Below are 14,234 nucleotides of genomic sequence, written 5' to 3'. Positions count from 1 at the left end.
AATAAGGAAAAATCCGAAAAAAAATGCAAAGGACAAAGTAGCGTACAACAGTTAAATGTTCTGCCTGTAATTCTTGTCTTGTTGTGTTACGGGATCAAAAACATTATTTTATTTATTATATTTTATTTAATCTATTATCAGAATTTTATTCTGCCAAATATCAGAATCAGCATCGGCCTTAAAAAAAATCCATATTGGTCGAGTCCTAGTTTTGTTGTGCATATTTCACAATAAAGTGCTATTTTTCTTTTTTTAAAAACATGTAAATAAAATTGGAGCGCGAGCAATATTGATATTGGCTGCAGATGTATCAATACTGTGCTATGAGAGGAAACGATACACGGCGATATCAATCGTGACCCAGCCTTAATAAGTAAATGGACAATGTTTGATGTTGGATCTCACTAAATTATACAGGATAACTGTCGCTGATATTGCGGCAGGAAATTTTTTTGGTTTTACCAAATCTGAAGTGCAATGTTGGTTAAAAACTGCGATTGGCTGGCAACCAGTCTAGGGTGTACCCTGCCTACTGCTTCAAAGCCAGCTGAGATAGGCTCCAGCACCCCCCCCCCCGCGACACTTGTGAGGAAGAAGCCGTCAAGAAAATGGATGGATGGATGGATGGATGGATGTTGGTTAAAAATCTCCAGGTTCGTTTGTTGCCCATGACAACCATCTCAAGTGGAATATTCTGTTTTTAAAAGTAGAAATGTTGAAACAACTTCTGCATTTGCATTTGGATCTTATTACATTGCGCACGTGGCCATCTGCTTGATAGTACACAGTATGAAGGTTCGATTTACAGTTGGGCTGATAAAGGTTTGTCAATCCCCATCCTTGTTGACATGTCCTCATCTGCATTTAGCGGCAGGTGTAAATTGGATCATTCACGCATCAGGGAGCGGGGGATTAACTACCAAACAATACCAATTCCCCAAACCTGAAGGGAGGGGGGGGGGGCTAATCCACAAACTTCTGCTGGCAAATTCGTGCTGTTATGAGCATGTGGTGGCCGCCACCGAATGGCGAGACGCCGGGAAGCCACAAATCCCGGCCAATTTAGCCGCCTTCATCACCACATCTCTGCGGTATATTGGACTGATGACCCACGTGGGTTGGTCACCACTGGAGTTGTGCGGGCAAAAAAAAAAAAAAACCAGCTCATTTGCATAATCTCATCATAAATACCGAGAATTCATTTAATCATCTCCTCTGTTCTGAGGCTCTGGGCTAAAGAGTCTTGATATGATAAGACAGTGAGTTATTAAGGGAGGAGAGAGAGTGAGAGTGAAGGGATCACAGAGTGAGCTTGTCCTGATTTGAGCTGCCGCTTGGGGCCAAATGAAAATTAATTAATTTCTGTGAAGAATCAATTTCTAAGAATGACAGTGTCAGATTTGGCGCGTGCACGTCCGCTTGTGTATATGTCAAACGCCGCGCGTGTGTCAGCCAGAGCGAGAGATCACAGCCGACGATAACACGACAAAGTTTGCGTGTTGTTTTTTTTTTTTCCTCCCCCGATGAGGATTACTCGAGTCCATTATCTCCGCCATCAGCGCTCTTATCATGCGTTAAAATTATGATTAGCAACAGAGCAAGAAATTAAATGTGGCAAGTCAAAAAAGAGAAAGTTAAGCGGCTCCACTCAGTTGGAGATGACATATCCTGGGCTATTACGGGATTAATTTGCCATCATAAGTAACACTCAATTTGGAATGTACAGTCCTGGAGTGGAGTTGGGGGGGAAAACAATGATGTGTTCATGGCACCTGGGATTTAATGACCACAGCCTTGAATGGGTTGGCATCTAGCACGCAAGAGGTTAGCTCACCTTGAATCGGTGAGTCTCAACCTCTGTGCTGTGGAAAAAAAACATCAGATGTGTCGTGAAATTACCCAATCTAAAACCATTTCTTTGTTCATCTTTCTATGCCGGTGATGTGTAGTGACAAGCAGAATGATTAAATGTTCTTCCACTAACACCTGTTGCCATTCATAAAACAGAATAATAATTTTGTGTTCGTCAACACAGGCCCCGATTTAGTAAGTAAATTGTGAGTAAAGTGAGATGAGATCATCATTTTTTCAGTACACAGAAGTCTAAAAAAAATGATTGCTATTGAAAGGTACGTTTGGGAAAAACGAGCATTTTTGTTTTAATTAATAAACGAAAGTATAATGTACAAGTGCAGTATAACTGCTAAACTTCAAATTCAAGCCCAACTGAGAAGAGTGAAAAGCGGTAACTGGCATTCCCCCAAAAAAGTGATTTAAAGTGCTTTTATTAATCATTTAAACCATTTCAAATTCTTACAAACATACTGTAAATGGTATTTTGTCACAAAAATAATTTTAGGAAGTACTTCATAGGTGATTTGTATGTATATATCAGGGGATACATATGATAAATGTGCAGAAAATGAAAAATAATCAAAATAGCAAAACAAATTTAAAATGTTCTTTTTTTTCTTTTTTTTTCCAGAGCTGTATTTACAGTACGTACTTTGTGTGACTTTTTATGTGCCTTGTACACAGGGAATATGATCGTTTTTTAAGCGAATAAAAGGATAGAAAAACGCGAATGGGCGGGGGAACACTTCACTATATTGGAGTTTGGCGAAAACGGTGATGCGTTTACGTCACCTGGGATTTTTTTTTTTTTTTTTTATGTCATCCAGGACAAACAACCCGAGGTTAGCTCACCCTATCCAAAAAAACACACCACCGGGGTCACCCAGTCATCGCCGCCCCAGAACTCCCCTCGCGTCCGGCCTCACCTCGCGTTGGTACAGTCGCTGTAGAGCGTCTCGAAGTCCTGCCTGGAGATGAGCTTGCATCGGTTCACGCCGGGTTGGATGGCCCCGAGTCCCCGGAGCACCCGCACCTGCTCCACGTTACACACCACCGGCGTGATGTCCAGCCGCTTCAGCTTGGTGTACACGGTGTGGAGCCCCCCGACCAGGTGCTTGAGGAACACGTCGAAGGCCTGCGGGAGGCAAATGAGCTCCGTGTCTTTCACGGTGAACGACGCCAGCTTGGCTCCCTTCACCTCCACCAGCCGGCACTCGTTGTTCTGCGGCGTGCTCTCCACCGGGGACGGCGTGGCGTACACCGGCTTATTCCCGCCGCCGCCGCCGCCGCCGCCGGCGGACACCGGAACGACACCCACGCCGCCGCCGGTCTTCAACTGGGTGCCGTTCGCGAGTAAGAGGTCCGCCCGGAAATGGTGGAGCAGCGCCGGACGCGCCGCCGGAGGAGCCGGGGAGGAAGTGGCGGAGGTGGCCGCAGGTGGCGGTGAGTGAGTGGCCGGGGACGCGGAACTCGCCGCCGGGTGGTGGCCGAGCGGAGCCACCGGGAGGAGAGTCGGAGCGACGGGAGTTGCCATGTTTGGTCGCGCGAGTTCAGCGAACCGGTGGCGGTGAAGTAAAAAACAAAAACAGGAGCAAAAAAGTAAACTTTGAAGTCGCTGAAAGTAACTTTGTCGCTTGAATGCGTTGCGGGAGGGAATGCAGCGACGATGAAAGGATAAAGAGAACAGATTTGAGAGAGAGAGAAAAGAGATCACATAGTTGATTGGGAATGGAGGCTTGTCTCACAGAAGGAGATGCTCCTGTCACATTATCATAAAGAGGAGGAGTCTGGACATATTCTCACACACACTGAGAGAGAGAGAGAGAGAGAGAGAGAGGGAGAGAGATTAGCCTCCATAAACTAGTTCAGATAAGCCTATTTATGAACGCCCAATACGCATAATTCATATTAATTCTGATGATGAGTCTAACTGTAACACCCAAAGCCTTGATAAACACAAATACCTTTGAGGTATCAACTGTAATCGTCCCCTCACAGTTTGGAGCTCGTGTTTTTGTTTAAAAATAGATACAAGTTGTTATTTTCGAAAGCAAACATGCCCTAAATCTTTAATCTTACTTGAAAACAAACAAAACTTTTTTTACTTTGCACAACTAAGAGCCACTTCTTGGGTACAGATTACTGCGAAGGGCTAGCAGTTGGATACACACTTCTTAAATGACACATTTTTAATAATTAATGACATTCATCTATGTAAATGGACTCATCGTGTTAATGATTTCTCATAATGTTAATCAGCGATGATTCAACAAGTTAGGAAATCTGTTGAATGTCAACGTGTATCTCCAAAATGCACGTTCCATCATCACTAATAATAATATAATACTTACTGCTGGGCTCCCAGACTGCTGGAAAATACAGAGAAAAAGTAATAAACATCTCAGGACAATCTTTTGGCATCTGACAATCAAACTTTTGCTGACTTTGATAGGATGTGGTGGGGGGGGGGGGGGGGGGGGATGCTCAAATTCAAAAATCAGTATATGAGTACCATGCTAAGTGTAAACAAGATATTGAGCATTTTCACAACTTTTATCTTTATTGCAGTAATCTCACCATGAACTGAAAATGATCTTTTCTTTCATTCTTTGACAATTTCCCCCCCCCCAAAAAAAAGTCTGTTGCAAAAGGAACTTTACCAACTTCCTAAGCTAGGACTGTAAACGTATTCAGTATTTTGTGTTTTGATTTAAAAAAAAAAAAAAAAAAAAAAAAAAGCTCATTGTGGGATAGATTTATTTTCCCGAAGATAAAGAAAATACACAAAAAATAAATAAAATTAATATAATCCCAAGTCACATTTAAAGGACGTTAGGCCAGTCATCATCACAAATTTCAATCGTATTCCCGAAATGGTCTTCAAACAAACCAATAAAAAAGGTGGCTCGGAAAAGACATCCGAAGCTCATAATCAGTCAGCAGTAACCTTGCCTTGACAAATTGACCCTTTTACCTGTTTCCCGTCCACACGCACTTTGCCGCCATTTACATATGGAGCTTGCAGTCCTTTCAAAGTGGCTTTCACGGAACATTGTGCTGATAATGATCTCGGCGGCGAGGGAGCGCCACAGATCTCCAGAGACCATCTCGCCATACGACAAATGGCGGGGGGAGAGAAGAGGATAAAACTGACTGTACTCCCAACTAAAAGGACTTCAACACTCTTTTTTTTTTTTTTTTTCCCCCTCCCACTCCGACAAGACTCCCGCCCCACCCCACCTAACCCTCTCCAATAAGCCCTCTTGTGTTTTTTAATTGGCAGAAATTAATCTTTAGGATGTAGATGGTAGATTTACATTCATTAAAAGTCAAGAGAGGAAGCCAGGCTTGATGCTAATCAAATCTGCTTAATTATGCTTAACATGAGTATCTCCAGGGGGAAGAGGGGAGCGGGGGGGGGGAGATAGCAAACTCCAACTTTTTACTTTTTTGCCTTTGATAACTCCTGCTGAGTATGGCCTTTTCTTTGCCAAATAGAAATGTCACGACTCCGGCGCTCTCCATCTGTATAGGAGATCTGCGCGCGCAGCCGTCGGCGCTGATTAGTAACGTCCCACCTTAAACACGCCGTTTAACCTCCTGCCACATTAGTGAATTATCGCATCTATAGGTCAATCGTGCCCGTCAAATTACTGTGCGCTCACCTTTTGAAGATTTTTTTTTTTTAGTGCCGTTTTTTTTTTTTTTTTTTTTTTTTTTCCATCCGTGCAGTCAGGATACCCTGGCGGGGAAATGGCTGTGTCTCACAACAGGAAGGTCACGGGTTTAATTTGCACAGCAGCTATTGTCGTTAAGATCCCCTTAAATCAAACAATGCACTGATTAGCGCACAAATATCTGCAGTCCTTCAAGACCTTCGCAGCGGTCTGTTTTGTTCCTCGACGTTGGATCGTGTAGTGCAGTCGTCAAACTTATCATGCTTAGGGGCCACCTAAAAAAAAAAAAAAAAAAAAAAGAGAGACTTCGCTTTTCAAGTATCACCACATGACCAGCATTGAAATACAGTAGCATAGTTGTTCAAATAAAATAACACAAAATACAACACAGACTACTTGAACGAGAAGCAACAAGCGTAATTACATGTTACAAAAATAGAAAATTTAATGGATAAAAAAAATGAATTTATATATATATATATATATATATATATATATATATATATATATATATATATATATATATATATATATATATATATATATATAAATCATGTTGAAAAATGTCACCACTCTTTACACACAGAGCAGCACGGGAGTGGCATGGCTCAGTGGTAGAGTGTCCGTCTCCCAACCCCAAGGAGGTGGGTTCGATTGGAAAAATGCCATACAAGTGAAAGCCCATCATGTCCTGTTGTATCCAATGAAAAAAATATGGTATGAAATAAAACAAACACATTCAAGAGTGCAAAATTGCGACTGTTTGCCCACTTACAATAAAAACCTCAATTTCATTACTCCGCTACATTTTGATGACTGATTGATTGATCCAGTTGAGGACACCAAGAACACACTATAGTTTTATTGACCCCCCTATAACGTACAATCATTTCAACCTTTCTCAAAAGCAGGCTGCACTTTTTAACACTTGATTTTCTCCATCAAACGCGTATACTTGACGCCGTTCCTTCTATTCAAAGTCCTGGTCCTCTCCACATGTCTCTTTCGGCCATTGAGCAAGAAACACGAGGGGGGGGGGGGACGTGTAGGTGGCTTGATCAGCCGATGAAGTGTAAATACCACTCAATCTGTTCTCATTAGAGGGGTAAAACCATACGAATGGCTTCGCCTCTATTTAAGAAAAAAAAAAAAAAAGAAGCCCCAGGGTCTTGGATAAGTGTTTGTGTGTGCGTGGTATTATATGAGAGCGAAGGAGGGGGGGGGGGGGGACAGAATGATGCTTTGGCATTTGTGTCTGCAGAGGGGATGTGAAATGCCACCACCATCAACGCCGCCTAATTCTCTGATACACACTTTTAATCTGAACAGACAATCCGTCCCGCCAGCCACTGTTATGATTCAAATCAACTTGGAGTGAAGGCTGCGCGCTCTTTTTGAATGAGAGACGATGTCATTGTGTTTTGATATGTGATTAGATGTGTGTGCGCGTTGTGACCAAGATATCACGCACATCCATCGCACGCCGCCCTATGATAATGTGGATTGATTATGGATATGATAATGAGAGGCCGGCACAGCGTCGCGACCTTCACAAGGTCTAATTGAAACAAGCGTTGGTCCTCCGAAGCACTTATCAAGTCACACGGCACATCATTAATCACGAAGAATACAAGCTGTCACTGTCGCGCACACACGCACGCTCGCGCACGTTCTCTCTGTTTTTCTGTTTCCCCAAACACACACATTCTGTGCCTTGTCCACTGTCTCGGTCTCTCTTGTACACGCACACACGCGCACGCACACAATGCGAGCTGTCACTACAATGTGCCTGCTCTTGTCTTCTTTAAAGTGGAGTGGACAGCTCGTCCACCCCCTGTCTTTATTTTCTGCCAGAAAACTTGATGAAAAAGCAGTCTACAGTAGGATTTAAGTGGCATTTGTATTTTTTATTTTTATTTTTTAATCGGGACATACAGTTCAGTCCACTTGTATTTGGACAATGACAGAGTTTTTTTGTTTCTTTTGCCTTTATATGCGAGCACAATGGATTTTTCAAGAAATGGTGATGTCTGTGTACATACATAACTGCTGCCATCATGAGTCGCTTCTATCTATCTATCTATCTATCTATCTATCTATCTATCTATCTATCTATCTATCTATCTATCTATCTATCTATCTATCTATCTATCAATCTATCTATCTATCTATCTATCTAATCTATATCTCGCTTGCTAGCTAGCTAGCTAGCTGTCTATCCATCTCGCTTGCTAGCTATCTAGCTAGCTGTCTATCTATCTCGCTTGCTAGCTAGCTAGCTAGCTAGCTGTCTATATTATTCATAAATATCTAAGAAAATTAGATGGCCAATGCGTGGTGTGAGCCAATGAGAAGTAATGCTGCATTCGAGGATGGTCGGAAGTCGGAAATATCCGAGTTCAAACCAGGAAGTGCGTCCGGGAACGCCCCCTTGAGCTCGGAAATTCCACTCGCGAAATCGGGGAAAAAAACCAAGCACCCCGACTTCACCGGCGGACGACAATGTGACGTCACTCTGAATGGAAAAACACAATTTACTTGAGTATAAAACTAGATAGCTTTCTTCATTCATAAATATTCACCATAACTTAATGTAACGCAACGTACGTGACAGTATTGTCGCTATATCCCTGCATGAAATTATACGGTAAACTACTTAACTGTATGGAATGCATATGAAATAAGATTAAAACAATAAACGAAGCAAAATTGGAAAAAAGGTAAGTTCTCTGGAGGTCAAATTGAGTTTTGAGGACCAAAATAAAAAACAATTTATCACTATCCGCCATTTTGGTTGTTTACTTTCACCTCGAACGCTTTGAGGTCAGAACTGGGAAGTTTCAACTCGGATATTTCCGACTTCCGACCATCCTCGAATGCAGCGTAACATCATCACAGGGCGGCCATCTTGGGACAGGAGCAAAGCCGTCTAGCTTTGTTTATAACTTTTATTTTTCCTTTTCCTTTTTTTTTCCTTTTATTATTTTTTTGAACATATAAACAAATGAACAGCAGAAATAAAACAGAAAACAACAACAATCAAAAGAGAAGAAAATCCCAATAAAATAATCATTCAATCAATCATAACTTACATGTTCAAAAGGGAGTAGGAAGAAGTTAAAAACTTATCTAGTCCTACCCCTTTTACTCAATATATTTAAACTTATTTCATTATTAATACAATTTTAATTTACTAATTATTAAAAAAATATATATATAAAAAATAATAATAATAATAAATGATATATATAATCCAAGTTATATATATATATATATACATATATACATACATACACATATATATATATATATATACATATATACATACATACACACATATATATATATATATACATATACACATATACATACATACATATACTTTTCACACTCTGGTCTCTAGACTTACCACGAGTCCAGTCGAAGCTGGCCACAGCACACACTCACGGGCAAGAGGACTAAAAGATGGCCGAACAACAACCGGACACTTGTTGGCAAAATCCACGCCATTGATCCTCAAGAAACAGAAAGTCGAACAGTGGCGAGAAAATGTAGTCGCTGGCGAAGCCAAAATGGCAGCGCCTCTATTTGTCGTCTTTACTTCCGAAATGGTACATGCCATGTTTTTGTCCAACCTCTTACATTAAAGCCAAATGTCTCCCTTTTCCATTGCATATTGTTTTATTCAAAAGCCACCGTGCTGGCACACGAAGGCCAAATCATAAAAACTTTGTCATTGTCCACTAACTGCGCGTTTGCGAGAATGTTCAACAATCCAACAAACACGAGCAGCTGTTCACTTTGAGCCCGAACCGAAATTGAATTAGGCCTCGTTGTTTTACTAGCCGCTTTTATTAGAAGACAATTTTACGACCAAATGTGATTCTGCCGGCTGATTACGGCGGCATATGGTGCCTACCTGTTAAACACAAAGCGCTCAATGCCATCTCAACGCCTCAGTGAGCCCCCCTCGAATAAACTAACAAGCCCAATATCATACTCGTCATTATGTAGTCCAACACTCCAAATTGCAATCTGATAAAAAAAATAAAAAAAAAGCTGCTTTCATTATCATTGCGGAGGAAAACACGGGGTGCAGCCAAGGTTGCTAATTGTTATTCAATTAAGTGATTGTGTTAATGAAACCAATTAATAGTTTAAAACAAGCAGGCAAATATATGATTACTATGCGTCTGAGCAGAAGACGGCTAATTACAACTGTAAATCAATCAATCCGACGTTAATCAGCTTGGAAAAGATCCAAAAACAACAAAGTCACCAAAAGACTTTGGAAGTTGTTTTATTTTTTCCCGACCGATTTTGATTGCCACGCCATTATCCCGTCTAATGGCTGCTAACGATCCCTAAAAGAGTTTATGATCCAATTTCCTCGCCGTGAATTTAATTGGGAGCTAAATAGTTTAATATTAAACGTTTAGAAGTGTGTCCCGTATTTAATCAAGGGTGGTATATCGGTGCGAGCTCGAACAAGGTCACACAACTCCTCCGAGGGCAAACACGAGGCGCAGAGATTAAGCATTGAGGGTTACAGAAATAGGAATAAATCAATTATTGAAGTCCCCTCGCAGTCAAGCATGTGTTTGCCTTTCTTGCTACTTGTTCTTGCAGTGTTTGGGTCATTGTGTGGAGTGATATGATAGGCGGGTGTGCACAGTCGACTTACAATTAAAAAATACAGAAGCAATTGATGAGATATGTCAGTTAGATTTGTTCTGTCTACTCAAATGTTATCCTGTTTTCACATTTATGTGTTTCAGGTATTGTGTTAAAAGTGGGAGCTCTCAACAGCCACAACCTTTAAGTTCAAGCAAGTCTGTTACTGAGGGGAAAAAAATCTGGTAAGTCAAATATGAAATCAATTCAACAAAGTCACTTTTCCATTTTTTTTTAATGCCAATTAAATTTGGAAAGAGAATTGTTTTTTTGTGCTAGATTTAAAAAAAATAGTTACTTATTCTTTCTTTTTTTTATTTGTGGGAATGCTGAAAGTATTATTCTTGGCTAATGCTAATACTAAGCTCATGCTAATATAGCATGCTAAGTTAGTATGCTAAATGAAATGCTAATGCTACGATTATGCTAAGCTAATGCTTAGTTCATGTTAAGCTAATGCTAATGTTAATTTAGCATGCTAGGTTAGCATGCTAAGCTAATGCTGATGCTAAGCTAATGCTACGCTAATGCTAAGATAGCACACTAAGCTAATGCTAATGCTAAGCTTTAAACAAAACAGCAATTATCAGCTTATCAGTTATTGACATCGGCACTTTCTAAATTACTGGTTTATCCGTATGAAAATAGCATTATTGTGCATACCTAATAAAAACATATTTCTAAATGCACTAAATACACAATTTATATAATATTACTACTATTACTATTAATTATTAATTATGTAATTACTTTGTAATTTTAACATAATTTATCCTTCAAATTCCTTCATAGGCATTCAGCTTAGCATTCAGTTATTAGCATTCAACTTTCAGCATTCCTGCGCAATTTCTCCAGAAATTACACTTCGTCTAGTTCCAATTTAAAATTGGCCATGTCACTCTTGGAAAAGAGATTTTTAATCTCAAAGAGAATGACTTAATCCACGTGTAACCCTGCACGTCCACGTTCACAACACCAATTGAGCGAAACGACTGACAAGCGTACAAATGCTTATAAAAGGGTTATGGTTAGGGTTATAAAAAAAAAAAAAAAGAAAAAAAAAGAAAGAAAAAGAAAAAAAAGACAAGCGTACAAATGCTAATGCGAAGGTGCGTCTAACATAAAACAAGACTTGCTTTTTAATTGATGGTCTAATGAGCACCGAAACTGGACTTAAATCTCATCAAAACAACATCATACAAAGGCTACATTATCGTTGTTGTTATTATTATTATAAATTGGTCAGCCCACCACTTTTTTTTTTCTTCATTTCTCACTCAGAAGTTGAGAATAAACAGAAGTTGTTTTTCCACCTAGACGCACTGTCCATAATTTGGCTTCTCGCATACACAAGGAGCCACTAATCAGTCTAATTATTTCTTGTACCATCCATTTCCCACACCAGGACCATTACAGCACCGCGAGGGTCCTGCGCTTTTAAATGAGAATGCCCTCGTTTATTAAGAAAAAAATAATAACGTACGGTTAATTATCAGACATACAAACATAAACACCTTTAGAAGTTTTGGGATGTGAGGGCCCGCTTGAAGTTGCCGCAGTCATGTGACCTGACCACTGCCCTAGTTGAGCACCCCCCCCCCTTTCAGATGTTTATGCATATATGGCCGCTAATCTACCCAGTCAGGACTGTGGGATTTGGGAATATTTTTGTTTTACGCCAGATCAAAGTGTCTGGCGGGGATCAGGAGGAACACATCAAACACGGAAGACTCCCACGCCCACACTCGCCAATCAAGCAACTGTTTTGCTTTGTGGAGAAAAGAAAAAAAAAAAGCAGAAACGATTCACACTGTGGGTCTTTCTCCATCTAACCGCCCCCCCCCTAGCCTGTATGGAGGCCAGGCGCTGTTGAAAACTTTGGGTGATCACATCTGTACGCCTCACACATACTCATTGATGGAAAGTAACTAAGTATTGATATTTAATTGCTGCACTTAAGTAGATTTTTCAGGTACAGTGGTACCTTGAATTGACACTTTACCAGTTTATGGGACAGTTGGCTGCTCCCCCAATTCAGGGAATTGTTTGATGTTGTTGGCTCCAAAAATGATCTGTGCGGAACACGTTGTGTCATGTGCCACTGGCAGTGTAAAAACAAACAAACAAAAAAAACAGCATCTGTACTTCTAGTATTTCATCAAAGTCGAACATGGTTCTCCTTTTGTAGAACGCAGAGAGAAGTGTGTGAGCAGATCAAAAAAAAAAAAGGAGCAGCACTCAGGGTTCGAACCGCCGGCCTGTCAGTCAAAGCAAGAAAATGCTTACGCCGACATCCATGCGCTCACACGCTCACTTCCTCTGAGGGGTATTATTGTTAGATGGTTTAAGGGTGGGAAGTGTAGGGGTGGGGTGGGGGGGGGGGGACTCCCTAGAACCCTCATTTGTAGACATCTTAAAGCAGCAGTAGCAAATAAACTTGCCTGCATGGACGTGTGCCCCCACACCCCCCCCACATCCACCACACAAACACAATGAGGACGTAAATAATACAAGCCCTCGCAGATGAGAGCTTGCATCAAGCCTGGATATTGGCCTGTGGAGGAAAGTTGTGTGCTTTCAGCATTTTTTTTTTTTTCCCTGGAAGATGAATAGAGCTATTTTGCAGACAGTGGAGAAAAGAAAACAATGCACTGTGCGCTTGGGTATGTGATGTAAGGTTGATCACCTTCACCGTATACTGTATCATTATCATCACAACGGTTATCAATTATTATCACATTGTTTATGGGATGTATAAAGAAACAGACTCCACTGTACTTTGAAATGTTTTAATCAAAGCTTCCTTTTTTGTAACAAAAAAAAAGGCATCTTGCCATTGATGTCACATGAAAACAAGAACTTTGTAATTTCCCTCTTCTGTAATACTGAAAATATGATTTGTAAACAGATGTCTTAACTTTCATATCAATCTCTTTACATAGTTGCACAGCTTGAACCCGAAGTCAACAGATTGGAAGAAGTGTGTCACTGCACCACCTAGTGGCCTTCGACTGTGTCGTTTTGATTTAGACATTCATACAAAATATGGATGTTGACAAAATATTTCTTTAAAAACAAATGATACTTTATAACAATCCAAATGAAACACCATAAAAAAATAGGATTATTAGGGATGATAACTGTTCGCTTACAATTCATAGCTAGCTGATAGTGCTATTTTTTTTTTTTTTAAGAACTGATTGATTGACAACAGCATCCAAGGACAAGCAGGGACAGAAGGAAAAAGAATGAGGCCATAATGGCTGGAGTTTCCATGGTGCAGGGACAAGAAACGAGTGCATTCCAGTTACAATTTCCCAAATTAAAGTTTCATCTTTAATTTGTGCAGTTTTCAGGAGCCTGTAACACAAAATAAAGACAATGTTAGATCACCACGCTGACACTTTCTTCAGTTTACATTCAATCGCACAATTCGTTCCTCTTTTGATTTTGATCTCGATCTCATCAAGTCCGTGTACCTTGAGGGTCTCGGAGGCTTTCCTCAGCTCCTTGATGACGGAAGACAGAGCTTCTGGGTTGATGCCTTGCTCACATAATCTCACACAGATGGACAGAGACTCCATGTCCAGGCCGGTGTTGAGCAACCTGGAGATTTCCAGCAACACTGGTGGGAGGATACAAAGAAAACCGACGTGATAAACCAGGCATAGCAAGCAATTACGCGCACACACACACACAAAGATGCTATTAAAATGTCACCATTACCGTCCATAGTCTCCCGGACTGCATTGAGGTTAGCATTAGATGCACTCGCCATGGTACTGAATGGACAGTTAGCCAACTTGCTAGCGGGAGGCTATCGAAGCACTATACGGACCCCAAACGTGAATATTAACAATTTACCCAAACAAGTATAAATGAATTGACCATTTTCACGTCATCTTATAAAGGTTATTAACAAAATAGTCACGTAAAAACAGACGACAAAGCAATACGTTCCTGACAGATGTTTAGCCTGCTCTGGAGTTAGCGTTGAGAAACAGGAAGCGGATATGACGACAGAAAACA

General features: G+C 40.6%; 2 protein-coding genes across 3 annotated transcripts in view; both read right to left on the bottom strand.

Moving 5' to 3' along the window:
* The window catches only part of dachc (dachshund c), a 43,500-nt gene extending 39,899 nt beyond the window's left edge, over nt 1–3,601 (bottom strand). For both annotated transcript variants that reach the window (XM_077495274.1, XM_077495275.1), the window contains exon 1: nt 2,781–3,601. In XM_077495274.1, coding sequence (XP_077351400.1) covers nt 2,781–3,388 — 608 coding nt within the window. In that variant the 5' untranslated portion in view covers nt 3,389–3,601. The remainder of the gene's footprint in view (nt 1–2,780) is intronic.
* A 9,379-nt stretch (nt 3,602–12,980) lies between these two features.
* On the bottom strand, nt 12,981–14,234 carry mzt1 (mitotic spindle organizing protein 1). The gene is made up of 3 exons (XM_077495457.1): nt 13,932–14,234; nt 13,685–13,830; nt 12,981–13,565 (listed from the first exon to the last, which is right to left on the bottom strand). The coding sequence occupies exons 1-3, from the start codon at nt 13,981–13,983 to the stop codon at nt 13,542–13,544; spliced, it is 222 nt and encodes a 73-aa protein (XP_077351583.1). The 5' UTR covers nt 13,984–14,234; the 3' UTR covers nt 12,981–13,541.

This window comes from Festucalex cinctus, chromosome 14 (assembly GCF_051991245.1).
Source record: "Festucalex cinctus isolate MCC-2025b chromosome 14, RoL_Fcin_1.0, whole genome shotgun sequence".
NCBI classification, from domain to species: Eukaryota; Metazoa; Chordata; class Actinopteri; order Syngnathiformes; family Syngnathidae; genus Festucalex; species Festucalex cinctus.
The sequence above is the reverse complement of the archived record's forward strand: the minus strand, read 5'-3'. Positions and strand labels throughout refer to the sequence as shown.